The 26,695-nt window shown below is 42.2% G+C and overlaps 1 protein-coding gene across 2 annotated transcripts in view; it reads right to left on the reverse strand.

Moving 5' to 3' along the window:
- ca9 (carbonic anhydrase IX) overlaps nt 1–26,695 on the reverse strand; it is a 102,362-nt gene that overhangs the window by 60,110 nt on the left and 15,557 nt on the right. For both annotated transcript variants that reach the window (XM_069924197.1, XM_069924196.1), the window contains exons 2-5: nt 24,513–24,542; nt 19,084–19,251; nt 16,224–16,366; nt 8,268–8,360 (exon numbers count right to left, since the gene is read on the reverse strand). In XM_069924197.1, coding sequence (XP_069780298.1) covers nt 8,268–8,360; nt 16,224–16,366; nt 19,084–19,251; nt 24,513–24,542 — 434 coding nt within the window. The remainder of the gene's footprint in view (nt 1–8,267; nt 8,361–16,223; nt 16,367–19,083; nt 19,252–24,512; nt 24,543–26,695) is intronic.

Raw genomic sequence — 26,695 nt, forward strand, 5'->3', positions numbered from 1 at the left:
CAAAATGCTTTAAATGTCTTAAAGGAGAGAAACTGAGAGAAATTCAGATCAATTTCCAAACTCAGGCCTTCCTCCAGACATGGAGGGACTTGATCAGACAATTTTCAAGTGCTCTGAAAAAGTTGGTTACCATTTTTTTTCCTTAGGCTGTGCTCCTCCCTCTCTCCTTTCCCTTCCTCCCCTCTCCTCCCAAGCTTTTTATTCAGGTATCTGCGTATTTTCTTCTTATACCTGACAAAGGGCCCAATGTTGCGAAATGTTGGTTACCCTTTACTTCCTATGGATGCCAGGTGACCCTGCTGAGTTTCTCCACCACATTTGTGTATGGCAATTGACCCCAGCCACTGCAGATTTTCTAGTTTAATTCTGAATTTGAGGACAGTATGGGGACTGATATAGGGCTGTGGGTGAGATGTCCCCACACTGACAGCCCATGCCACCACCCCACAATGTGGAGACTCATATCGATTGCTGTTGGGAGAGATCGGGGTAGTGGGATCAGTATGGGGACGTCCCGTGTGGGACATCCCCGCACTGATAGCCTGCACCAGCTGTCCGATCTCTGTCAGCCAGCTATCCCAAACCTGACATCCCAAAGGGACGGGAGTCGGAGTGCGCTCAGAGGTGCATCCGGGGCAGCTGTCCCTTCAGGTGGCCAGTGCTGCGCTTTTAGCGCTGCCACCTGAACAGCAATTCACAGGGCCGTTTCCGCTTCTGCAGGCGCATTCTTGGTGGAGAATGCACCTGAAAAAGCCTACTTTAGCAGCTCCCCCAGGAAAGTGAGGGTCAAGTATGGAGTAGATGGAGGGAAAATTGATTTTCTTGATGGCCTGAGCTGCATTTACCATTCTCTGCAGTTTGTTACCATCTGGATAATAGTGTTGAGGCCCAACCATGTAAAGCGATAAAGGAGGCTTAAGCGGAAGGAAGGAGAATTTGTTACCTTGGTCACAGCCATGCCAAGTATTTCTCCTAACTTTGATCAGAGTTGTCTGACCTTGTCATGGGGCAAAATCCTGGTAGGAGAGGCAATTATTTGGGAGGATAAAACACATTCAGATCAGTACAGGGTGGGGTGGGAGGAGGGAGTGGAGGTTGGAAAGAAAGGTTGGAGATGTGAGAGGATGGCTAAAAGTGGGTAACAGCGAGACTGGAGAGTTAGAGGTAGTTTGTTTTTGGGAGAGTGGTTATGTTTGCAGATTTTTAGGAGGAGAGACAGTGACTTAGAGGAAAGAAATTCTAAATCACTACCCTCAGCTAACAAGTTCCATCAAGAGATCCATATTATGAGGCCAGTGGCAGACAATAAATGTAATTCTTTTCTTTGATTATGTGAGATAATTTCTTTTCAATTTGAATTTATGCTTTATTTCTCTGTTTGTTAACTGAGTGAAAATAAGGAAAAATACTGTATGACAAAAAAGCAATATAAACTTCCTACTGAATAGCAGGCCAAAAAAGCATAAGGATCATTTTGTTTAGGAAAGGTGTGGCATTTTCCAATCAGTAATTTTTCTTAGATACTGTGATAGAATTCTGAACCAGAATGCCTTTTCACTCAGATTTCAGATTTATTGTCAGAGTACATACATGACATTGTATACAACCCTGAGATTCTTTTTCTGTGGACCAGCCAGAATGACAAATTCTGCCAACAAACATGTAATCCTGCGACCAGTCACATCTTCCCCTTCCCAGCCCTTTCCTCTTTTCACAGGGACTACTCTCCCTGTGACTCCCTCATTCACTCTTCCATTCCAACCCATCCTTCCAACCAATTAAATACTTTCTGTGAGGCTAATTCTTCCATTTCCCCTTTTGCCTCCATTCATGGACTAAACAGGATATCCAGGAGGCAGAATCTCACACTCCCTTCCTCCAACCATCCATTGTCAAAGTGAGACCAATCATAAACTTCAAGAACTTCATGTCAGATTCTGCCTGGGAAGCCTAAAATCCAATGGCATGAACACAGAATTTTCCATTTTTATGGAATGCCCCCCTTTTCGGTTCCTTTGTTTCCACCTTTTCCCATTTTCCCACACTCCCTGTCATGGTTTACTCCCCTGACGAGTTCCTCACTCTACCTCTCCCACCTTTATTTGTCCACTGTTCTATTATGTCAGCCCCTCCCCAGCCCATCCCCCTCCTTTTTATAGTTTGCTATCCCCTCTTCCCATCTTAGTCTCAAAGGGTCAATTTCTCTCTTCTGCTGCATGACTTGCTGAGTTTCTCCAGCATGTTTTTGTATTGCACTTGACCCCAGCAGCTGCAGACTTTCTTTCCTAACTGCTGAGATCCTCCAGCTGTTTTTTGTTTGCTCAAGAATTAGCCATCTGGATTTCTTGTGTTTATGTATATAGAACTACTTTGGGAATTTGAAGTTTACTGTGAAAGTATACTGACATTTGGGTTTGGAAACTTGAGTTTCCAGGAAAGTGGATAAGACTCCAGATGGTGCCAAAACAAATTGTCCATCACACCCATCTATTGAAAGCATCTCTGTGAGGTGTTGCCTCAAGAAGGCAGCCAACATCATGAAGGACTCCTTCACACTGGTCACAACCTCTTCTTGCTGCTCTAGCACCTCCAAATTCAAGGACAGTTTTTTCCCCAAAACAGAAATCAGGCTCTTGAACCTCCCCCTACGACCCTAATCATCATCTACACTAGGACCACCAAAAGATCTGTCTACACAAGTGTAACACTACTTTTTCACTATTTGCTACAGTGAATATTTACTTATTGATTCTTTTACATTTATTAACACTTTTCCTCTCTTATGACATATTGTAATAATTTAAAACTGTTGTGATTAGTGTATTTTACATATCTGCATGGCTGCAGCCAGTAAGAATTTTGGAAGGTCCATACATTATACTCATGTAAATGACAATAAACTCTCAAACTCATTCTTATGCCTCAATGTAATATTAAATGAGCTTTTCTGAGTCTTTGTAAGTAGCAAAGGGATCAGAATATATAGCCTCTTGCTGTGTTTGAAGACTCAGGTATAATGATTACATTCTGGACATTTAGATTTATATCCTCTGCAGATTAAACCATTGAACCTACCCGTTTCACAGTTGATTTTTATGTGAATTTATCAGTAGCTATACCAACGCTATAGCAACCCGATCCGGGCAGAGAGTGGGAGGCGGCGGCCCCAATCCAGGCACAGGGTGAACTGCGGCGGCCTCGGCCCCGGTCCGGGCAGTATGGACCGACCTAGGAGGGGAGGCAGGCCCCTCCAGCCCGGGTAAGAAACCTGCATAGGAGAAGGCCACTCCGATATAAAACCTACGACTCAAGGACCTCGCTGCCACGTCACAGCTTGCTTGGCCACGGCACACGAACCATGGGTGTAAAGGGTGGGGCCAGTACTGCGCGCACTGCACTCCACCTAAAAGCTCTTTTGCGCAGGCCCGAGGACAGGTCCACGTCCTCCCCCTCCACGTCCTCCCCCTCCACGTCCCCCCCCTCCACGTCCTCCCCCTCCACGTCCTCCCCCTCCACGTCCTCCCCCTCAAAAGATGCTCACAAACTCAAACTAGCATGCTGGAACATCAGAACCATGCTAGACAAGGCTGACAGCCACCGACCTGAACGTCGGTCTTCCCTCATTGCACATGAACTCCTCAGACTTGATATCGACATAGCCGCTCTCAGCGAAGTCCGCCTGGCAGATGTAGGCAGCCTCCAAGAACGCGGCGCGGGCTACACACTCTACTGGTCTGGCAAGCCTTCGGATGAACGACGCCTATCTGGTGTAGGCTTCATGGTCAAGAGCTTCATTGCCTCCAAACTCGAAAACCTTCCGACAGGCCTCTCAGACCGAATCATGTCCATGCGACTCCCATTTCAAAACAAGCGTCACATCACCCTCATCAGTGTCTATGCTCCAACCCTCCAGGCGGAACCAGCAGAAAAGAACAAGTTCTACACCGACCTGCGCAACCTCATCCAACGTACCCCTACAGCCGACAAGGTTGTCATCCTGGGCGACTTCAACGCTCGTGTCGGCAAAGACTCAGAAACCTGGCCAGGAATCCTGGGCAAGCATGGCGTCGGCAAGTGCAACGACAATGGGCGCCTCCTGTTGGAGCTCTGCGCAGAACAGCGACTTGTCATTACAAACACCCGTTTTCAGCAGAGGGACAGCCTTAAGACCACCTGGATGCATCCCCGATCCAAACACTGGCACCTCCTGGACTACATCCTGGTGCGAGAAAGTGACAAACAAGATGTGCTCCACACCAGGGTCATGCCTAGCGCGGAATGCCACACTGACCACCGGCTGGTTCGCTGCAAGCTCAACCTTCACTTCAAGCCAAAGCCCAGGAACAATAAAGCCCCCAGAAAGAGGTTCAATGTTGGAAACCTGCAGTCAGACGAAGCGAGAGGAAACTTCCAGGCAAACCTCAAAGCAAAGCTCGACGTTGCAACCTGCCTCACGGACCCGTCCCCTGAAACCCTCTGGGATCAGTTGAAGACTACCATACTGCAATCCACTGAAGAGGTACTGGGCTTCTCCTCCAGGAAAAACAAGGACTGGTTTGACGAAAACAGCCAGGAAATCCAGGAGCTGCTGGCAAAGAAGCGAGCTGCCCACCAGGCTCACCTTACAAAGCCGTCCTGTCCAGAGAAGAAACAAGCCTTCTGTCGCGCATGCAGCCATCTTCAGCGCAAACTCCGGGAGATCCAAAATGAGTGGTGGACCAGCCACGCCAAACGAACCCAGCTCAGCGCGGACATTGGCGACTTCAGGGGTTTCTACGAGGCTCTAAAGGCTGTGTACGGCCCCTCACCCCAAGTCCAAAGCCCGCTGCGCAGCTCAGACGGCAAAGTCCTCCTCAGCGACAAGATCTCCATCCTCAACCGATGGTCAGAACACTTCCAATCTCTTTTCAGTGCCAACCGCTCAGTCCAAGATTCCGCCCTGCTCCAGCTCCCTCAACAGCCCCTAAGGCTAGAGCTGGATGAGGTTCCCACCCTGGATGAGACATATAAGGCAATCGAACAACTGAAAAGTGGCAAAGCAGCAGGTATGGATGGAATCCCCCCAGAAGTCTGGAAGGCTGGCGGCAAAACTCTGCATGCCAAACTGCATGAGTTTTTCAAGCTTTGTTGGGACCAAGGTAAACTGCCTCAGGATCTTCGTGATGCCACCATCATCACCCTGTACAAAAACAAAGGCGAGAAATCAGACTGCTCAAACTACAGGGGAATCACGTTGCTCTCCATTGCAGGCAAAATCTTCGCTAGGATTCTACTAAATAGAATAATACCTAGTGTCGCCGAGAATATTCTCCCAGAATCACAGTGCGGCTTTCGCGCAAATAGAGGAACCACTGACATGGTCTTTGCCCTCAGACAGCTCCAAGAAAAATGCAGAGAACAAAACAAAGGACTCTACATCACCTTTGTTGACCTCACCAAAGCCTTCGACACCGTGAGCAGGAAAGGGCTTTGGCAAATACTAGAGCGCATCGGATGTCCCCCAAAGTTCCTCAACATGATTATCCAACTGCACGAAAACCAACAAGGTCGGGTCAGATACAGCAATGAGCTCTCTGAACCCTTCTCCATTAACAATGGCGTGAAGCAAGGCTGTGTTCTCGCACCAACCCTCTTTTCAATCTTCTTCAGCATGATGCTGAACCAAGCCATGAAAGACCCCAACAATGAAGACGCTGTTTACATCCGGTACCGCACGGATGGCAGTCTCTTCAATCTGAGGCGCCTGCAAGCTCACACCAAGACACAAGAGAAACTTGTCCGTGAACTACTCTTTGCAGATGATGCCGCTTTAGTTGCCCATTCAGAGCCAGCTCTTCAGCGCTTGACGTCCTGCTTTGCGGAAACTGCCGAAATGTTTGGCCTGGAAGTCAGCCTGAAGAAAACTGAGGTCCTCCATCAGCCAGCTCCCCACCATGACTACCAGCCCCCCCACATCTCCATCGGGCACACAAAACTCAAAACGGTCAACCAGTTTACCTATCTCGGCTGCACCATTTCATCAGATGCAAGGATCGACAATGAGATAGACAACAGACTCGCCAAGGCAAATAGCGCCTTTGGAAGACTACACAAAAGAGTCTGGAAAAACAACCAACTGAAAAACCTCACAAAGATAAGCGTATACAGAGCCGTTGTCATACCCACACTCCTGTTCGGCTCCGAATCATGGGTCCTCTACCGGCACCACCTACGGCTCCTAGAACGCTTCCACCAGCGTTGTCTCCGCTCCATCCTCAACATCCATTGGAGTGCTTACACCCCTAACGTCGAAGTACTCGAGATGGCAGAGGTCGACAGCATCAAGTCCACGCTGCTGAAGATCCAGCTGCGCTGGATGGGTCATGTCTCCAGAATGGAGGACCATCGCCTTCCCAAGATCGTGTTATATGGCGAGCTCTCCACTGGCCACCGTGACAGAGGTGCACCAAAGAAAAGGTACAAGGACTGCCTAAAGAAATCTCTTGGTGCCTGCCACATTGACCACCGCCAGTGGGCTGATAACGCCTCAAACCGTGCATCTTGGCGCCTCACAGTTTGGCGGGCAGCAGCCTCCTTTGAAGAAGACCGCAGAGCCCACCTCACTGACAAAAGGCAAAGGAGGAAAAACCCAACACCCAACCCCAACCAACCAATTTTCCCTTGCAACTGCTGCAATCGTGTCTGCCTGTCCCGCATCGGACTTGTCAGCCACAAACGAGCCTGCAGCTGACGTGGACTTTTTACCCCCTCCATAAATCTTCGTCCGCGAAGCCAAGCCAAAGAATACCAACGCATTCCAAAGCTTCAACTAAACAAAACCACATATGCTGAGTTGATTGGAAAATGATCAGAAGTAGACAGCTGATTCTCTAATTCAACATTTCTGGCAGGGTTCTGTGCCTGGGGGTTTACACACTGATTATTTGGCCCAAATTCCCAAGAAGTGCAGTTCTAAATCTGAGCACAGTGTAATAAATCTGAGGCTATCACACTGAGGTTATCTGGAGGTCTAAAGTGACCTCCTAATAGCCTCAGGTACCATTTAATGGAAGCCAACAGATCCCTTGCAGCACAGAATGAGAACAACTTTGAAAACCTTCGATTCCTGAGCATGCAAAGAAAAACAAACAAGTCAGGACTTTCTATGGTTTACTCCCCTGACGAGTTCCTCACTCTACCTCTATGATTAATCTTGAATCCTATTCCAGCTGACCTGTGACCTGAAAGTTATTTCTTGCATTGCCAACAACTGAAAATCAGAATCAGCACTGATTCTGACAGCACTCCTTTGTGTAGTTTCATTCTTAGTGGAATAATCTCTTGGATAAGGTGGGGGATGCAAAAATTTTGTTATTCAAACATTAGTCAGATGCTGTTTTGAGGATTTTGACAGATTAAATCAAAAGAGCTTTTGTTTACCTCCATGAATTCAACAGAATGGATCTGCCAGGAATAAATGCTTAAATCATAATTGTACATCAGTTTCTATGTGAAGTCTTCCATTTATTTCTATTCTCAAACCAATGGAACCCGTTCATATTGACTGGGCTCCGTGTTCTTAAATTTCTTTAGCAAACCCTTCCATGGCATTTCTTTCATTCCTTTAAACCTAATTCTTTGAGCAAAAGTTCCATCGTTCCTGGTAATTTCCTGTAGAATTTGCCTTCTACAATCCACTGTGAGCAGTCTATATTCCAACCCCCACCTCCCACATTTTCCACTGAGGCAACACAGATCATTTTTTATTCAGAAGAGAGTTGGATGAGGCCTTATCGGCAAAAGGGATGAGGGGGGGATTGAGCGAAGCTAGGGATAGAGTACTGAAGTCATGTGATCAGCCTCAAAGAGCTGAATGGCCTTCTCCTGTTGCTTTTATTTTCTACATTTTATGCTGCCACGTAGGTCTCATCTGTGCATTAGTTTATTATTGACAAAGAAAGATAATGGTCAAGACCTTGTCATGGATACAAAGAACAGGTGGATCAAGCAGCAAGCTGTGGTTAAATATAACAAGCCTAGCATTTAAAAACCTGCCAGTTGCAGATAAAAGATATTTGAATTTTAATTTGGTTGTAGAAAATAGATTTAAAAATCTGTTAATAGAAATCATCATCATCGTGGCCCATCCCTTTGCGAGCGAAATTGAACACCGTGCCTTGTAGCCCTTCTGCCCTCACAGAACTTTTTGTAGTTGTTGGCACATGGTGAAACAATAGGAAACAATCTCTTAAAGTGAATGAGTAAACCATATTTCAATGAGATCTTACCTGAAAGAGGACTGCAAGAACAGCAAGGCCATCAGGTTCAGTGGTTGCATTTTTCATATTTCCATATTTGGCAGCATAATGAACAACGTGCATCTGAAGCATTAAAATGTACACATTTTTAATTTTTAATAAAATTCAGAATAACAGCACAGTTACAGGTTCTACCTAGCAGCCTATAAGTCTGTGCTTCCTGACCCCTGTACATCTTAAAGGGTGGGAGGAAACTGGAGCACCCGGAGTAAACCCACGCATACACGAAGAGAACATACAAACAGCCCTGGATTCTAACCTGGGTTGCTGGCATTGTAATAGTATTGCATTAACTGCTATGCTAACCATGCCGCCCATGTTAAAATCCTGTCTGTGATCAAGATGGCTTCATACATATCCTTGACAAGACAAGTCAAATCCAAAGTAAAGCAAAAGAAAGGGCATACAAGGGAAGCAAAAATTAGGAGGATAGAGGATTGGGAACATTTTAAAACTGTACAGAAGGCAACTAAGAAAGTCATCAGGAAAGAAAAGATAAACTTTGAAAGGAGGCTAGTAAATAATTTCAAAAAGGATATCAAAGGCTTTTTAAAAGTGTAGAGTAAAAAAAAAGTGATGAAAATATGCATAGGAATGACACTGAAGAAATTGTAATGGGAGACAAGGAGATAGCAGAGGAACTGAATGAGGATTTTGCATCAGTCTTCACCATTTGAAGATGTTTGCAATATACTGGACTTTCAAGGGTGTCAGGGAAGAGTGGTGAGTGCAGTCACAATCACCAGAGAGAAGGTTCTAGAGTTGCTAAATACAACATCCTGGAGAAGCTTAGCATGTCCAATAGTGTATTTGATGTAATAAAGATAATGACATATAACCATTGTTTTGCGCTTGTGCCCTTCATCAAGGTATGACTATTAAGGTGGATAAGGGAAGGTGGGCATACCAGCAAACAAGGGAAGGAAGAGGACTCTGTGAATTGAGAGGGAAGTGGTTGGAGAGCTGGAGGAAAGAAGATAGAGGGATGGGCAAGAGAGGGAGAATGGGGAGTATGCTCGCAGAAACCAGAGAAGCTGATGTTAGTGCCATCAGGTTGGAGAGTGCCCAGATGGAAAATTAGGTGTTGCTCTTCCAATTTACGGATGATTTTGGTTTGACTGTACATGAGACCAAGGACAGACATGTCAGCACAGGAGTGGTACGTAAAATTGAAATGATTAGCCACTGGGAGAACCCTGTCATTGATGCAGACATTTTTGAAGGGCTTCAGCTAAGTGATCTCTCAGTAGCTACAACAGGAACACTGGATGCAGTAGATGACTCCTGCAGATACATAACTTAAGTGGTACTTCACTTGGAAGTTACACAAGTGAAGTGTTTCTTTACTTGGAGGGAGAGTGTTCCTCTCCTTTCCCCTCCCCCTCCCCCCCCCCCACCATTTTCTTCAGGTATCAGCCCACATTTAGTTCATACCTTGATGTTTATGTCTGCTATATAAAGAACACTACTTTGACCTGCTGAATTTCTCCAGCATTGTGCTTTTACTTCAACCATGGTGTCTGCAGACTTTCTTGTTTTATTCCTGCTTGGGAAGCTGAAAGGTTGAAGACAGGTAAGTTTCCTGGACCAGATGGAATGAACCTTCAGGTTCTGAAAGAAGTAGCTATAAGATTGGGGAGGTATTAGTAATGATCTTTGAAGGACAATAGATTCTGGCATGGTTCTGGAGGAATGGAAAATTTAAAAGTTTGCCCCACCTTAAAAAGGGAGGGAGGCAGCAGAAAGGAAGTTATAGACATGCTAGCCTAACATGCTAACAGCATGGTTTCCTTAAAGGACAAACAAACTGCAATTTCTTTTGAATATTTTATTTTGGACTGTTTTTTTATGATTCATGTAAATTCAACAAACCATACATTACATGTTTTTTCAATGAAATATAATTTACAGAGTCCACCCCCCTCCTCCCTTTTGCTCCCTCCCCTCCCCAGCCCTTAAATAAATACAAATGCAAAAACCACATAAATACCAGTGAAATCAATGATCTCCTCAAGGCTAAAGAAACCCCAATATTAAATAAAAATGGGTGGGGACTATAACACGTTGTCTGCGCAACCTTCCACAATTCACACACTTAGCCTTTTACTTTCTGGGATGAATTGTTTCTTTTCTCTTGTTCACTTATTCAGGGCAGGGGGAGGAGGTAGTGTACATTATAACTGCACCCCTATGTGCTTCAGATACAGTTGCCACACTTCAATGAATGTGTCATATCTCTTCCTTAAATTGTAAGAGATTTTCTCCAGGGGGAATGTTTAGCTGGGAGTCAGACTTCCATGTAACTGGTATACACCTCCTGGCTACTGACAGGGTGACCTTCACAAAATGAATTTGGCATTTGCACAGTCTAAACTGTACTACCCCAATGTCCCCCAGAAGGTACAACTCTGGATCTTGTGGAAAATCCACTTTTGTAATCTTTTACAGAATATCTCCCAGATCATCCCAGAAGGATCTCTCTCTTGTACACAGCCAGGTGGAGTGGACAAAGGTTCTAACATCCATACTGCACCTAAAGCACATTTCTGAAATTTCAGGCACTTGTATAATTTTTGCAGTGTGAGGTACAACTGATGCAAGAAATTGTATTGCATTAGCATGTATCTGGCATTAACAATTCCTGTCAGGCTATTCAAACTCAAATCTTCCACCATTGTTCATCAATGTTATGCCCAAGTCTCACTCTCATCTGTCCCTTGACTGATGTAAGCCCAATTTTTGGCCCTCACTTTGGAAAATGGAATACACCCTGTTGGATTAGAATCTCCATGCCACTACAGTCAGGCAGGGTCATTGTTGGTCCCAGTTAATCCCTTAGGAAAGATCTTAATTGCAGAAAGCTGAAGATTGTTCTGTTCGATAACTCATATTTGATTCTCAGCTGCTCGAAAGACATGAGCTGCCTTGTTGATAACTATCCTTGTAACACCATATTTCTTTCTGGCACCAGGTGTCCAGGATCTTAGTGCCTAAATTGTTCTGGGTCAAGGGGGTTTTAGGAGATATCCCTACCTTCAATCCACTGACATATTCTTTGCCACATATGTTTTATTAAGGGGTTATCTGTTTTTTTCTTTAGATCAATTTGATGTCCCATTTATATATAAATTCTCCTGTTATCTTCTCTCCAATTTGTGCCCAAAAAAGGGGACCACCCTCCCTCAAATGATGATGTAATAAATCTCACCTGGGATGCCCAGTAGTATTTTTAAAAATCTGGTAATTTTAAACCACCAATTTATATTCCTATATCTACCTTGTCCAAGGAGACTCTGGACATTTTACTGTTCCACAAAAAGTTTCTGACACGTCCATTGAGCATCTTAAAGATGCACTGGGGCAACAAAATGGGCAGTGTTTGAAAAAGATATTGTAGTCTTGGCATCACATTAATTTTTAAAAAAATTAACTTTGCCCTCCAAATTTATGGGCAGTTTTCCATCTAGCCAGGTCGTCCTTGATCTTCCAAAGCAAAGGGAGATAATTTAGCTGCCTTCCTGCAGCCACTTAAATAGGCTTCCCTGTTGGTAGGGTCTATAACCTCCTTTTGTCAATGGTATCATCTCACTTTTGTCCAGATCAGTCTTATATCCTGAGACCTTCCCATAATCCTCCAGTATGGTCCTCAGTCTGCCAATGACTCCCCCCTCCTCCAGATCCTGTCAAATATAATAACCATCATCAGTAACTAAGTTGATTTTGTGCTCCACTTGGCTCACCTTAAACCCCTTTACGTCTGGATCCTGCCAAATGGTTTTCGCCAGTGGCTCAATAGCTAGTACAAACAGAGCTGGGTTCAGTGGGCAGCCCTTTAGTGTATGCAATAATCTGGCTCCTTAAATAAGCCTTCAATGTATCCCTAATTAGAAATTTATTGTTAGTAGAGGGACAGTTTGTCTTACAGAACAGTTCTATTTGAGTTCTGAAAAAGCTACAAAATTCTGGCTTTCCTAACAGCAGTGAATTTTGGCACCATCTATACACCATAGCCTGTTTATCTGGCATTACAATGAACAAAGTCAAGGGTGAATGGTCTGACAACAGATGAGCCATATACTCAGTCTCCACTATCCTACTTTCCAACTGAGCTGATGCCAAAAAAAAGATAGATTCTGGTGTAGGAATCATGTTGCCTCAAGTAAAAAGAATAATCCCTTTCTATTGGATTCAGCCTTCTCCAAGTGTTTATGAGATTCGGTTCTTTCATGAAGGCCAGGGTCAACTTCGCCGCCCTGGCCCTTGTCACCTTCTTGGCTGATTTATACAAACTGGATCCAGACAAAAATTGAAATCTCCTCCAATCAGTATATTTTTACACCCCTCAGACACCTTCAAAAATATTTCTTGTATAAATATTTTGTCATTGAAATTTGGTGCATATATATTCATAAGTGTCCAAGATTCTGAATATATTTGACAATGCATCATCCTGAACCTCCCTGCCGGGTCAGCAACCACCCCTTGGGCCATCATTAGAACATTTGTTCCTATTAAGATTACCACTCCCCTGGCTCTAGAATTAAAGGAGGACACTGCTACCTGGACCACCTACTCCTCCCTTTAATTTTGAATGTTCTTGATTCATAAGGTGGGTTGCTGCAGAAGTACTACATCTGCCTGCAGCTTCTTAAGGCGTGCCAGGACTTTTTCTCTTAAATTCCATTTAACCCATTTACATTGAAACTTATAAACTTAATTGTTTTATCCATTACCCCAGTGCCTCTCCATCTTCCTCTCCCACTCCGCTCTTGTCTTCTAATATTTATTTTCTGGCCCTTTTGTCTCACATTAACTTCTGGCTCAGACACCCACGTGTAAAACAAAACCTAAATAAATTGACAAAACTGGAACAAATAATTCAAAAGTGCATTAAAACCCCCAAATGAACCCCTCTCTTTCCCCTCTTTTCCCCGATACACTCCTACCCTTCATGGTGCCCCTATCTCAAATATTGGTGGCAAATTCCCTTCCAATCTGGAGTGTATCCATTGAACCCTTGTCTCCCCCTTCTCTGCTTACCTCAAAGTTCCCCACATACCTTTCCTCTTTAAAATTACAACATTTATAATAAACAAGTATAACCATTCTTTTAATTACATATATATTATGTACAACCAGGCCCTTTCTTGTCATTGACCCTCCATCCCTTTATTTTCCTTGGGAATCCTCCTGGTCTGTGGCTAGGTTATTAACAAACCTCACTGCCTTTTAGGTTCTGGGAACCCCCCCCCCCTCCAAAATCAGAAACACTTTTAAAGTAGCTGGATAGAGCAACATCAAACCAATACCCTTATTTTAAAATACTTTTTGCTGTATCAAATAACTTTCATTTTTTTTACTAGTTCTATGCTTACATAGTGGAGAAAAAAAAAAGTTTTTCCCTCTCAACATCTGATGGGCCTCCTCTTTGTTTCATGCCCCCTGCCGCTGTGTGCAGGATTACCTCTCTGTCTTGATATTTATGGAGCCTTATGAGGACCGAACGGAGCCTTTTTCCTGGCCCTGGCTTAGATAAAGGGGATCGATGGGCCCATTCCACCTGATGTTCCTCCCCCACCCTTTCCATTCCCAATAGCTCAGGGATCCACCCTTTAAAAAATACAATGGGGTCTTCCCCTCCTTTTATATTGTTTCTCTTGTTAAAATTTTCCAACGTATCTTGCTTAGCTCAAATCTTTTGCCTGTCCTTTACCCCAGTGTCTCTATCATTCTCTATTTTTTTTTTACACTGTCCTCCATCCTATTGACCCTCTTCTCCACCATATTCACCCTTCCAGATACTTTCCCATGGCCTTTCTGAATTCCCCTATCACTGGTGTGAATTCTTTTAATACACTGTTCAGCCTTTTCTCAACCTATTCTGGTTGGTTACCATTTACCAGTAGAGTTAAACAGGGATCAGTGTTGGGGCAATTTCTTATTACATTTGATGTTAATGATTTGGATTGTTGAATAAATGGCTTTGTTGCTAAATTTGCTAATAATCCCAAGATAGGCAGAGGAGCGGGTAGTGAGGAGGAAATAGAGAGGCTGCGGAGATATTTAGATAGATTGACTGAATGGGCAAAGCAGTGGCAAATGAAATACAAGGTTGGAAAATGTATGGTCCTGCACTTTGGTAGAAGGAATAAAAGGGTAGACTATTTTTTGGATGCAGAGAAAAATCAAAATTGGGAGGTGCAAAACGACCTCTAGTTGAATCGGTGGTGAAGAAGATGAATGCAATGTTGATACTCATCGCTGACAGAATAGTAAAAATAAAGATGTGGTGTTGAGGCTTTATAAGGCACTGGTGCAGCCTCACTTGGAGTATAGGAGTTATGGGCTCCTTGTTTAAGAAAGAGAGGGTTTGGAGAATATTCACAAGAATGTTTCCTGAAATGAAGGAATTAGCATTTGATACATGTTTGATGGCTCTTGGACTGTTCTCATTGAAGTTCGGAAGAATGTGGAGGGACTTCATAGAAGTATTTTGAATGTTGAAAGGTCTGGACAGAGTAGATGTGGCAAAGTTGTTTCCCATTGTAGGGGAGTCTAGGACAAGAAGGATTGAAGAGACCTATTTAAAACAGAGACGTGGAATTTCTTTAGCCAGAGAGTGGTGAAATTCTGGTCTGTGGGTATATTTAAGGCAGAGATTGATAGGTATTTGAATAGTCAAGGTTTTGATGAGAAGGAATGGGGCTGAATGGGAGAATGGATCAGTTCATGATGAAATGGTAGAGCAGACTTCATGGGCTGAATGTCCTATTTCTGTTCCTATATTTTATGGCTGTTTGGTCCATAATGTCAGTTTTATTAATGATCTGATCTACAAACAATGCCTATTGTGGAATTGTCAAATTTAATGAACTCTTCCCTCATTTCCAAGCCTCACCAGATACATTGTCATCTTTTATATGCATAATCAAATATATTCTTTTAATGGCAAAAAAAAAATCTGCTGGAGAAGCTCTGTGGGTCAAGCAATATCTGTGGAGGCAGAGGCCTGGTTGATATTTCTGACTGAGACTGATTCAAGGCAGAGTGTAGATGGAAGGCAGCAGGATAACAGGATGATTGGGTGGAAGGAAAGCAGGATTCAAGATGACAATAGAACCAGATGAGGTGGGAAGTGATGGACAGATAGATCCAGGTAGGGGACAGGGAGAGGAGACATTACAGATATGAAGCAGGATGGTGATAGGTGGACATAGAGGTCCAATGAATTGTCATGTATTTAGGAGTGGCTGCAAGCAAAAGACCGAAGGCAGTTAAGTTTTTCTGCACAGTAATGTGATCAACTGATCTCCAGGTTGTAACAAGAGAAATATTCTCTGCAGAGACTTGGCTTCAGAGTAAAAGCCAAGCTCCATTGCAGCTTTCAAACCTTTTCAGTTTTTCACCACAAGGCTAGAAAGGAACCCAGAGACACAAGGGTCTGCAGATTTTGGAATCCAGAGCAAAAAACACTCCGCTGAAGGAACTCAACACAATGAGCAGCATCAGTGGAAGAAAACGTCTTGATGAAGACCTGAAACATTGACAATTCTTTTTCTGCCACTAATGCTGCTCCAGCAGGTTGCTCCAGAAAATAATCCATCCTGATGAAGGTTCTCAGCCCTGAAATATTGTTTCTCTTACTACAGGTGCTACCTGACCGTTTCATTTTTCTAGCATTAGGATTTTTTTTGTTATTTAACTGCATAATCTGAATAGGCATGCTTCATTTAAAATAAAACATTCCTCGAATTCTGCCAATTTCAGTCAGAACCAATACTAGGGGAACAGATTTTCGGACAAGAGGAAGTGTAGTAACAGTCCTTGGTATTTAAATGGCACTGTTGGCCGACACAGGGAAGGCTGAGGGATGATCTAAGTTACTGATTTTTGGTGAATGCAACAAAGAGTTGCTTGTAATCTTACCTCAGCAGCATATTGGGTGCCATCCACCTTATGTTCTGATCCTTGGCTTTTTTTTGATCCCCAGTGAAAATGCAACTGAGCTGCCACATACTTATGTGGCAACCCACTGCTTATGGTCATTGTATCTGGGAGGGATAGTTTAACTAGAAAAACAAAATCACCACAATGTTATTACTAAACCATGGGGAAACCTCTATCACACTTTCTTGAACTAATTGAATCTTAGAATTACTCCCTGCTTCTGTTTCAGCCATGCACAAGTGTACGTTAAATTAAATTAAAATTAAATGTATCTTATTCCAGAAAAATAAGTGTAACTAAAATGTCAATAATGTTCACTAACTGTCCACTTTCAATCTCAGATATGGGGTGGCATGGTTAGAGTAGTGTTTAGCACAACACTATTACAGCAGCTGTGACCCGAATTTGAATCTGGCACTGTCTGTAGGAGTTTGTATGTTTTCCCTGTGTGGTTTTCTTCTGGTTGTCCTGGTTTCTTTCTACCTTCTGAAGTATATGGGGATTGTAGATTAATTGTGTATGGGGGGGGGGGCAGGTGGGCACGGGCTGGTAGTGGGCCAGAAGGGCCTGTTACCATGCTGTACTTCTCAATTAAAATATTGAGCCATTACCAAATCTTGAAGTAGAATTATACACAGCGTAAAATTTGACTAGCTGACCTCATTGGTGTACATTTTCCACACAAACCTGTTCAAAAGATTAATTAAATTTACAATTCAGAAGTATTTACTTCAGGAACCTCCATGTTATGTATCATAGATCTGTGATGAATGTGATAAGTTAACAACCTGTGAAAGGATTTGTTTACTGTTGACTTTCTCATGGGAAGTGAAGACAAAATTCGGTCTTCAAGTGAAGCAATGCTGTGGAACAGAGTCAGGGAATCCTGTTGGGTCCACACTCTACTTACAGTGCAAACTTAAGCACAAAGAAGGGAATCAATAAGCTAGTGGCACATAGATCAAAGCTGGTTGAAGGTACCAAGTACATTTTAATAAATTTTATCCAGGATACAAAAATGTGCATGTTAGCAAGTTTGGGGGTGGGGGAGACACTAAGGCCCTGTCGAGGGTTATGCATAGGTTAAGTGAGTGGGAAAAAAAATGTTGTTACAGCTTGGGAACATAAGAAATGTCTAACAAATTGTAGCTTACATATGCTTCCAACTGCATGGCATCACCAATTTTTGATAGTGGTGTTCTTCATATTGCACTGTAAAGAACAATGTCATTAGGATTGGGGGTGAGGTGCACCTTTCTAGTTAACTTATGTGGAATGATATTTTCAGATGGATTCAGAGACAGCTATTAGACTTTTAAATAAATAATGGTGTAGATACCAACAACTGGGGAGATAAAAAGAACATTTAGTTTTCTCATGCACAAGGGTTACATAAACATTGAACTTTGTAGATTTGACATGGAGGTTGTGGGAAAGGCATTTTTATGTTTCGCTGAAAACCTGCTATTAGCCCTTCGATGTGAGCTGTCTACATTACAACTCCTATATTCATGTTCAATGCAAAGGCATGTTTTTACATTTCCTAAACACAATTAAACATAAGGATACAGGTCAGATTTATTCAAACTCAAGCCCTGACCAACACAATATCAAATGGAAACATGAAGTTATGAAGTCATAAAGCACAGAGCAGGCCCTTCAGGTCAACACACCCATGCCAGTATTCTGGACCAGTGCCATTTGCCAGCATTTGGTCCATATCTTTATATAACCTTCCTATCCAAATATCTGTCCAAAAGTCTTTGGAATGTCAGAATTGTGACTGCTTCTACATTTTCTACTGGCAGCTCATTCCAGGTACAGACCACCCTCTAAGTGAAAAGGTTCCTCCTTGGGTCCCTTAAAAATACTTACCCTCTCACCTTAAACATGTGTCCTCGAGTTTTAGAATTATCTACCCTGGGGGAGTAAACCAAGCATGTACTTTATCCATGTCCCTCATACATTTATAAACTTAAATGTGATTACTCCTCAACTGCCTATGTACTAGGCAATAAAGACCCATCTTATCTAACCTCTCTCTATAATTCAAATGTGCCTGTCTCTGCAAAATCCTGGTGAATCACCTTTGCATCCCATCCATCGCTGGGTGACCAGACAGAGCACAATACTCCAAGTGTGGCCTCACCAATGCTTCATAAGCTGAGTCATTTTGTATTCAATACTCCACCTGATAAAGGAAAGTGTGTAAATGTCTTCTTCACCACCCTATCCATTCGAGTTACCACTTTCAAGGAACTGTGCACCTCTACCCCCAAGTGTCTCTGTTTTATAACACTTTCTGGGACCCTGCTATTCACTGTACAAGTCCTCCCCTGGTTTGACTTACCAAACTGCAATGCCTTACACTTGTCAAAGCTAAATTCCTTTTGCACTCCTTTACCCACCTTCCTCACTGATCACTACACCTCCAATTTGGTGTCATTTCCAAATTGACCAATCATGTTAACTACATTGCCAACCAACTTGTTAATATAGTGAGTGAAACAATGAAGCCTCATTCCTCTATCCTCTTTCGCCCATGGAAAAAGAGCAAACTACAGTAACTTGAATCTCATCTTCTCTAAATATCTCTGAATACTATATTCATTGTTCAGTAGTTGTTTTCATCAACTCAACATATTTAACACAAGAAAATAAAATTTTTCCATGCAGTGCTGGTAAGGACTGGGTGGTCTAAGCATTCTTTCATCATTTTGCTTTATTTAAAGCATGAGGGACTCAATTGCACAAAAATGTTATCCATGTGATGTGTCCTCTACTATCATTGAAACTGGTGAATGGCAAATAAAGAGGATTACTACAGTTTTAGCCTTACCTGTGTGACCATTATTAATTAAATTGAGTGAAGATGTTTCTGGTAAGCTGTATCCTTCAAGACTGATTTTAGGAAGGTTTTTCTGGAACACGGTTTTGCTGATTTCAATGTTGATAGGAGACTGTGATTTCCCTTCACATTCTCGAAAGTTTTTGCTCCAGTTTTGATCTGAGTCAAACCAACCACAAATCTTGATTGGATATGCTTTACTAGTAGAAGGTGTCCATTATCACTGTCCCATGCAGTAGAAGTTGTTACATTTTAAATAGTTGCAAAAACTACTATTCCTAGCCTTTAATAACTTCAGTAAATTTAAAATGGTCCCTTCATGAAAGTAAATGACTGGTACATTGAAGACAAATTCTATGTTGGGGCTTACACATTTTCTTTCAAAACACAATTGTGATGGAATATTTGGGAATGTTTTTTGGAGATAAAATGGTAAAATTGGGGTAGGTTGCATACACACACTTTAAAACAGATCTTATTTGAAATACTGAAGAATTCATATTCAGTGACTTTACAGAAACTATGCTATGCACATTTTACAAGTAGGTGCTAATTGAAATGATGTCATGAAATGAATAGACTGGTGTCAGGCCATCTGTGTTGGACATTTTTGCAAGGCTTCTGACCTCTCTGCAAAGTGCTCACTCAGAGGTCATTAAGAAGTTTGTTACCTAAAACAACAGATGGAAGCGGAAGACTAACTCCTATTGTTTGCTGGGGAAGGTGGGGGGGGGGGGTGGTTGTAAGTGAGAGAGAGAAGGACATGTGGCAGGCAGTTGGAATCTCAGATGGAGAGAGAGAAAGTCACAGCTGAAACAAGCTTGTTGGAACTGAAACAGAAGCTCCAGAGTGGTGGATGGCTGGAAGTGCTATCTGTCTGATGTTTCTCTTGGAATAAATGGAACAGAAATAAACTCTGTAGTAGCCTGAAAGAAAGAAGTTAACATCTGGAGAACCCTGATGGGGCAAGTTTAATCAGCAAGACATTGAGGTGATTAATGGTGGTACCTCAGTTGTGGAAATCCTGGAATAACACATCTCTCTCTGCAAACCTACACGAACCTTCCTGAGCGGTAAACATTTACCTTTCGAGCACCAAAGCCTGGTGAACTTTATACATGTTAAATTCTGTGGACAGGATAAGAATTGCCTGCAACCAGTGAACTTGGAAGAATGAGAATTGAAATTGAAGTTAACTAAATAACTTTTAAATTTACACACACATTACATACATGTGTGCTAAGAATTAGAAGGGGGGTTAAGTTGGGCTAGTTAAGTTAATTGTGATAAGTTAAAGTTTGATTCTGTTTTCATGTTTAAAGATAATTAAAACAACTTTTGTTTAAGTAACTACTTGTCATGGTGAATATCTGTTGCTGCTGGGTTTTGGGGTCCTTTAGGATTGTAACACAATGAACTCTAAAAGGAGTCCCAGCAACAGTGTACATAGCTTAATAACTGCTCCAGGAATATCAGAACCATCATTGTCAAGCACCATTTCTTCAGCAATGACTATTCAAATAATAATTATGCAGTTAAAAAACACCCCAGAAATTAAAAACAAATTTGGATCACTAAGATTCAATGGTCTGTGATCAAATTGTGTTCGGGATTATTGATAAGAAAGTGAGAGAGAGGTTGCTGTGAGAGACAGAGCGTATCTTAGCTGGAGCTGTGAAGATATCCCACATCAGTGAATTAGCTCTGCAGCACTCGAAAAAGTTCAGTGAGAGTGCAAAGGCCAGTGAGAACAAAGGCATAACTGTAGCCACAGTGTGTGTCCACACACATAAACAAAAATTAGACATTAGAAACAACAAAAAGGAGACATTTGATGTGACACTCAACATGTGCCAAAACAATGCCTATAGAAACGTCTGTAATAAGTGCAAAAGCAGAATCTCTATGCAAAGCAATGTTTTTCCAAAGGGAAACAAAACGTAAGTGAGAGCGTGCACACTGTACACACTATAGAAGAAACTGCCCTCAGTGATACACTTTTCATTGGCATAGTAGTGCAGGAAGATTATAAACCAACAGACACTGAACAGTCAAGCATGAACAGAGTTGAGCAGGACAAGTGGACTGTGTCATGACATACAAAGAGAACAAATATTCCTTCCAAACTGGACTTGGGGCAAAGGTCAATTTGATCTGTGAGTGTGACATCAGGGCAATGAAGATAAAGTCATATATCCATGCAAATCCTGTAAAGCACAAACCATACAATGGTCAGAGCACCAAGATGAAAGGTACATGTAAACTCAAGGTGAAATTTAAAGATAAAGATTACTGTAGTGCGCGTCGAAAGAACCAAAGACTTGTTGATCCAAACCAAGGCTTTTATTAACTAAACGACTGGAGCATATCACAAGTAGGTCGACCAGTCCAGAATGACCTGGTCTGGTTAGGAGCAATCCTTTAAGACCTGCCAGTAGGTGTGGCTACACTCTCAGCCAATCACAGTCATCCTACACTACCATCTGTACACATTGGTGATAGAATCTGTACTACCACAATCACCACCTCAGGTTTATAGTAGTTCCAGATGGGCATGAATCACTGCTTGGTGACAAGGCATGTGAAAGCTTAAGCCTAGTCAAGAGCATCAATGCACAAGACAGTGTAAAGGAAATACTGGATCAATTTCAAGACATCTTCAAGGGGTTTGGAGTTCTACCATTCACCTATAAAATACAGTTAAAGGAAGATGCACAGCCAGGATGCATCCCATGGCTCCTGGCAAATAAAACTGCATGAAGACAGCACAAAATACTGTACATTTAATACACCGTTTTGCCAATACTCCTGATTGAGGATGCCTTTTAGAATTTCCTCAGATCTGGAAGTGTTCCACAGGATAATGGAGCAGATCATAGAAGGCATAAATGGTGTGTGTGTGTGTGTGTGTGTGTGTGTGTGTGTGTGTGTGTGTGTGTGTAAATGGATGGCATGATCCTATGGAGATCCACACAAGAACAACACAATGAAGGCTCATCAAACTGCTACCATGCATCCACAAACATGGATTAAAGTTAAGCAGAGAAAAATATCAGTTTGGTGTGAAGAAAATCACCTTTCTGGGAGATAAACTGTCAGAGGCAGGTGTGGAGCCAGACAAGAGCAAGGTGAAAACAATTCTAGAGATGCCTAGACCAATTGACAAAGAAGGCATATTGACAGTGCTGGGAATGATCAATTTCATTGGTAAATTCATACCAAACCTGTCTTCCAAAACAATGTAACTAAGGAAGTTGTTAAAGGACAAACGCGAATTCAAGTGGACAGACAACGACGAGAAAGAATGGGGATGATTGAAGACAATTTTAAATACAGAACCAGCACTTTTGACATTCTTTGATGCATCCAGAATGACGAAAATATCTATGGATGCTGTGGGAAAAAATTGGAGACGAGTAGTATACGCATCAAGGACGATGACAACATCTAAATGTCGATATGCACAGATCGAGAAAGAGTGTCTAGGTCTGGTCTATCAACTTAAGAAATTCCACAGATATGTGGTCGACCAACATTCTTGCCAGAAACAGATCACAAGCCATTAATAGCGATAATCAAGAAAAATCTCAGTGAAATGTTGCCGTGAATCTAAAAACTGATGATGAAGCTACAACGTTATGACTTTGAATTGGTGTACACACCAGAGAAACATATTGTGTTAGCTGATGCGTTATCCAGGGCAACAACGCAGAGTGAAGCACACAGTGAGAGTTCCACAGAGACAGATGTGAATCTCCATGTGAATCTGATCACTGAATGTCTTTCTGTATCTGACATGAAATCTAAGCAGATCACAACTGAAACAGAAAAGGACACAGTTCTACAAAAGATTATCAAGAATCTGAATGAAGGATGGCCTGGAGGTGAATGTCAGCCATGCTACAACATCAGAACTGAGCTAAATGTTGTCAATAGGCTTCTACTCAGATAGAGCAGAATTGTGACAAGAGATGCTGAAAAGGGTGCATGAGGAGAAGGGCCAGAAATGCTGTTTATTGGCCAGGGATAAATGCTGACATGACCGGATAGTTTCCAACTGTGAGACCAGTTTGAAACATCATACAAAGCAGGAAAAGGAACCCATGATAATAACTGATGTACCAGCAGAACCATGGCAGAAAGTTCCACATGGGTGGAAATAAATACTTACTGATTATTGACTATCTATCAAACTCTTCAGAGATGGTGCTGCTTCCTAATATGTCTGCTGCCTGTGTGATCAAATATATGAAATTGGTCTTTGCACGACATGGAATTCCTCAAATTGTCTACAGTGACAATGGATCATGCTACAGTGGTAGAGAATTCCAGAAGTTTGCAGAAGAGTATAATTTTTGACGTGTGACTTCAAGTCCTCTGCATCCACAGTCAAACAGTAAAGCAGAGAAAGGAGTTCATATAGTTAAGCAGTTGCTCAAGAAAGAACTAGACAGTGGCTCAGATCCGTATCTTGCTCTATTGAGTTACCGAGCTTCGCCACTTGAACATGGCATGTCACTCGTTGAACTTCTGATGGAACATAGACTATGCACCACACTTCCCTACTTTGCAGAGTCAAACAAGAACAGAGATGGCGAAGATTTCAATTGGAAACAAAAATGTCTGCAATGGAGATGAAAAGCAATCTATGACAAATCAGCAAGAAACTTAGGACCACTGGCTCAACATGAAACAGTGACACTCAGAGATTCCAACACTTGGCACAAAAAAGGCTAGTGTCCAAGATTCTACACTGTCAGAACAGAGGATGGTCAAATATTGAAAAGGAATTGAAAGAGCCTGCTGAAAATGCAAGAGATACTGCAGGAACAGACAAATGCAGAAGATCCAGCCTGCACAGCCACAGAGGAAACACCACCAGTGCTAGACAGTAGTGGACCAGCAGAGCCGACACAAACACCTGTGTTAAGAAGATCTATGTCTATTATCAAGGAAACTGACAGGCTGAACCTCTAAAAGAAAAAGAACTGCACGCTTAAAAAGTTTGTGCTGCCGATGTTGTGCTTAAGTTTGTGTTGGAACTTTAAACTGAAATGAATAGTGTATTAGTGTGTCATGTTGTTAGATTAAACATCTCAAGAAAAGGGGATGTAGTGATAGAGTACTAATGATCCTCCTGACCACTAGAGAGAGCCAGAGACTAGTTTGTTGTAGCTTCAGTTCAATTCAAGATGGATGGCTCCATATGGTCCTGAGTGAGTTCTTTAGCTAAATAGTTGTTTTAAAAGAAGCCAAGTTTCTTTATTACAATAAAAGAAACATCAGACCAACCACTGTTTTTTTTAAAACAAGCAACAGGTTGCTTTGTCTAATTTTGTAACAATGCCAAACAATATCTGTTGATGTTACTCTCAAAGTTGATATGAAATCAGGCTGTCTACTCAAACAAACATTATTACCTGTATAGCCCCAATGTTCATGTGAGGGACCTTGAAGAAAAGAAACAGACAAGAATCATTAGTAATTGAGAAAATTCAGTAGCTTCAGAAAAGGTAACAGTTGGGTCAGATGGTCATTTCAATCACTCACCCTTGTACTCATTTCAACCACTCAACCTGACCCTCTGTACCTGAGAGGCAAACCAAGCACACATGCATTGCATGTGGGACTCAAGCTTTGCATCCTGAGCCCCCACACTCAAGGATGCTCTGACAGCTTGGACCAATGAGTTGCATTTTCAGGGTGCAGAGATTCAAGTGTAGTTTTCAAATGAAGTATAATTTAAGGCAATGGTGCCTGCCACATTGACCACCGCCAGTGGGCTGATCTCGCCTCCAACTGTGCATCTTGGCGCCTCACAGTTCGGCGGGCAGCAACCTCCTTTGAAGAAGACCGCAGAGCCCACCTCACTGACAAAAGACAAAGGAGGAAAAACCCAACACCTAACCCCAACCCACCAATTTTCCCTTGCAACCGCTGCAACCGTGCCTGCCTATCCCGCATCGGACTTGTCAGTCACCAACGAGCCTGCAGCAGACGTGGACATTACCCCTCCATAAATCTTCGTCCGCGAAGCCAAGCCAAAGAAAAGAAAATAATTTAAGGATGGTAAATCAGAGCATGCAAATATAATTATATCCCATTTGTAAGGTCTGTTTGATCAGTTACATTTTTATTTTTTACTCTTACAAATACATCAATATTGGAAACTTCACAGATAAACTTAATCTCAATGTAATTGCATATCCCATCAAATGTTTTGCTAAACATCTGCAAGGGGATTGGACCACTCCAGTATGCATGCTTAAAAGGCCAGTTTTTTATTAAGTGTTTTTAAACAACTCATAATGGGATAAATTAAAGAAAATAACATTTGACCAAAATAACATTTTTTTTTATAACTGAGCAGGAGTTTAGATTGATTGTGTCGTTTTTTGATTAGACAGCATTAGAAGCAGAGGGATAGTTTGTCAAGGGTACAAGGATGCAACTCAGATTTTCACTAAAGCTTGTTTGAAATCTGTATTCTGCACTGAATTGGCATATTTCCTACTAAATGTGGAAATACATCAAATCAGAATCAGAATCATGAACAAGTCATGAAATTCGGTGTTTTGTGGCAGCGTCATAGTGCAAACATTTATATTATAACCATCTTAAGACGTTACTATAAAAAAATAAAATAAAATATTAGTAACAATAACAGAGCATGAAAAATAAGGCAGTGTCTTTGGTTCATTGATTATTCTGGAATCTGATGGCAGCGGGGAAGAAGCTGTCCTTGTGCTGCTGAGTTCTCGTCTTTAGGCTCCTGTAGCTTTTTCCCAATGGTGGCAGTGTGAAGAGGGCGTGGGGGGGAGGGATCTTTGAGGATAGAGGCTGCTTTTTTAAGACACCGCCTCATGTGGATGTCCTCGATGGAGCGAAGTCTGGTACCTGTGATGTCGCAGGTCGAGGTAACTACCCTCTGAAGTTATTTCTTGTCCTGAGAGTTGGCGCCTCCATACTAGGCAGTGATGCAACCAGCCAGAATGATCTCAACAGTACACCTGTAGAAGTTTACAAGAGTCTTAAGTGGCATACCGAACCTCTTCAGACATCTCACAAAGTATAGCTGCTGGCAAGCCTTCTTTGTGATTACATCAACAAAATGGAGGCTCCAGGACAGATCCTCAGAGATGTTGAGACCCAGGAATTTGAATTCCTTGGCCATCTGTGTACCCCTGACATCCTCCTGAAGTCCACAATCATCTCTTTGGATTTGCTGATGTTGAGCGGAAGGTCGTTGTCGTTACACCATTCAACGAGTTGATCTATCTCCCTCCTGTATCCTTCCTCATTGCCATTTGTGATTCTGCCAAATTACATCTATTTCCCTGTTTGTTCTCTCCTTTAATTTTTAAAAATATCCTGTGCATTGAAAAATCACATTTATTAACAGAACTGCTTCCTTCAACCTTGCTAGGTGATCTGTAGCCTTTCTCTTAATGAAATAAAAGGTCAGCACACATTTTAAACCTAAGCAAAGCCAACTGTGGAAGAGATCCAAGTAAATATTTGTAGCAATAAATCAGCAATTCTCTCCAGGAAATTATTATTTAAAATTTTGGTTAATATGGAAATCTCACTCTAATATTAAATT

This window comes from Narcine bancroftii, chromosome 3, assembly GCF_036971445.1.
Source record: "Narcine bancroftii isolate sNarBan1 chromosome 3, sNarBan1.hap1, whole genome shotgun sequence".
NCBI classification, from domain to species: domain Eukaryota; kingdom Metazoa; phylum Chordata; class Chondrichthyes; order Torpediniformes; family Narcinidae; genus Narcine; species Narcine bancroftii.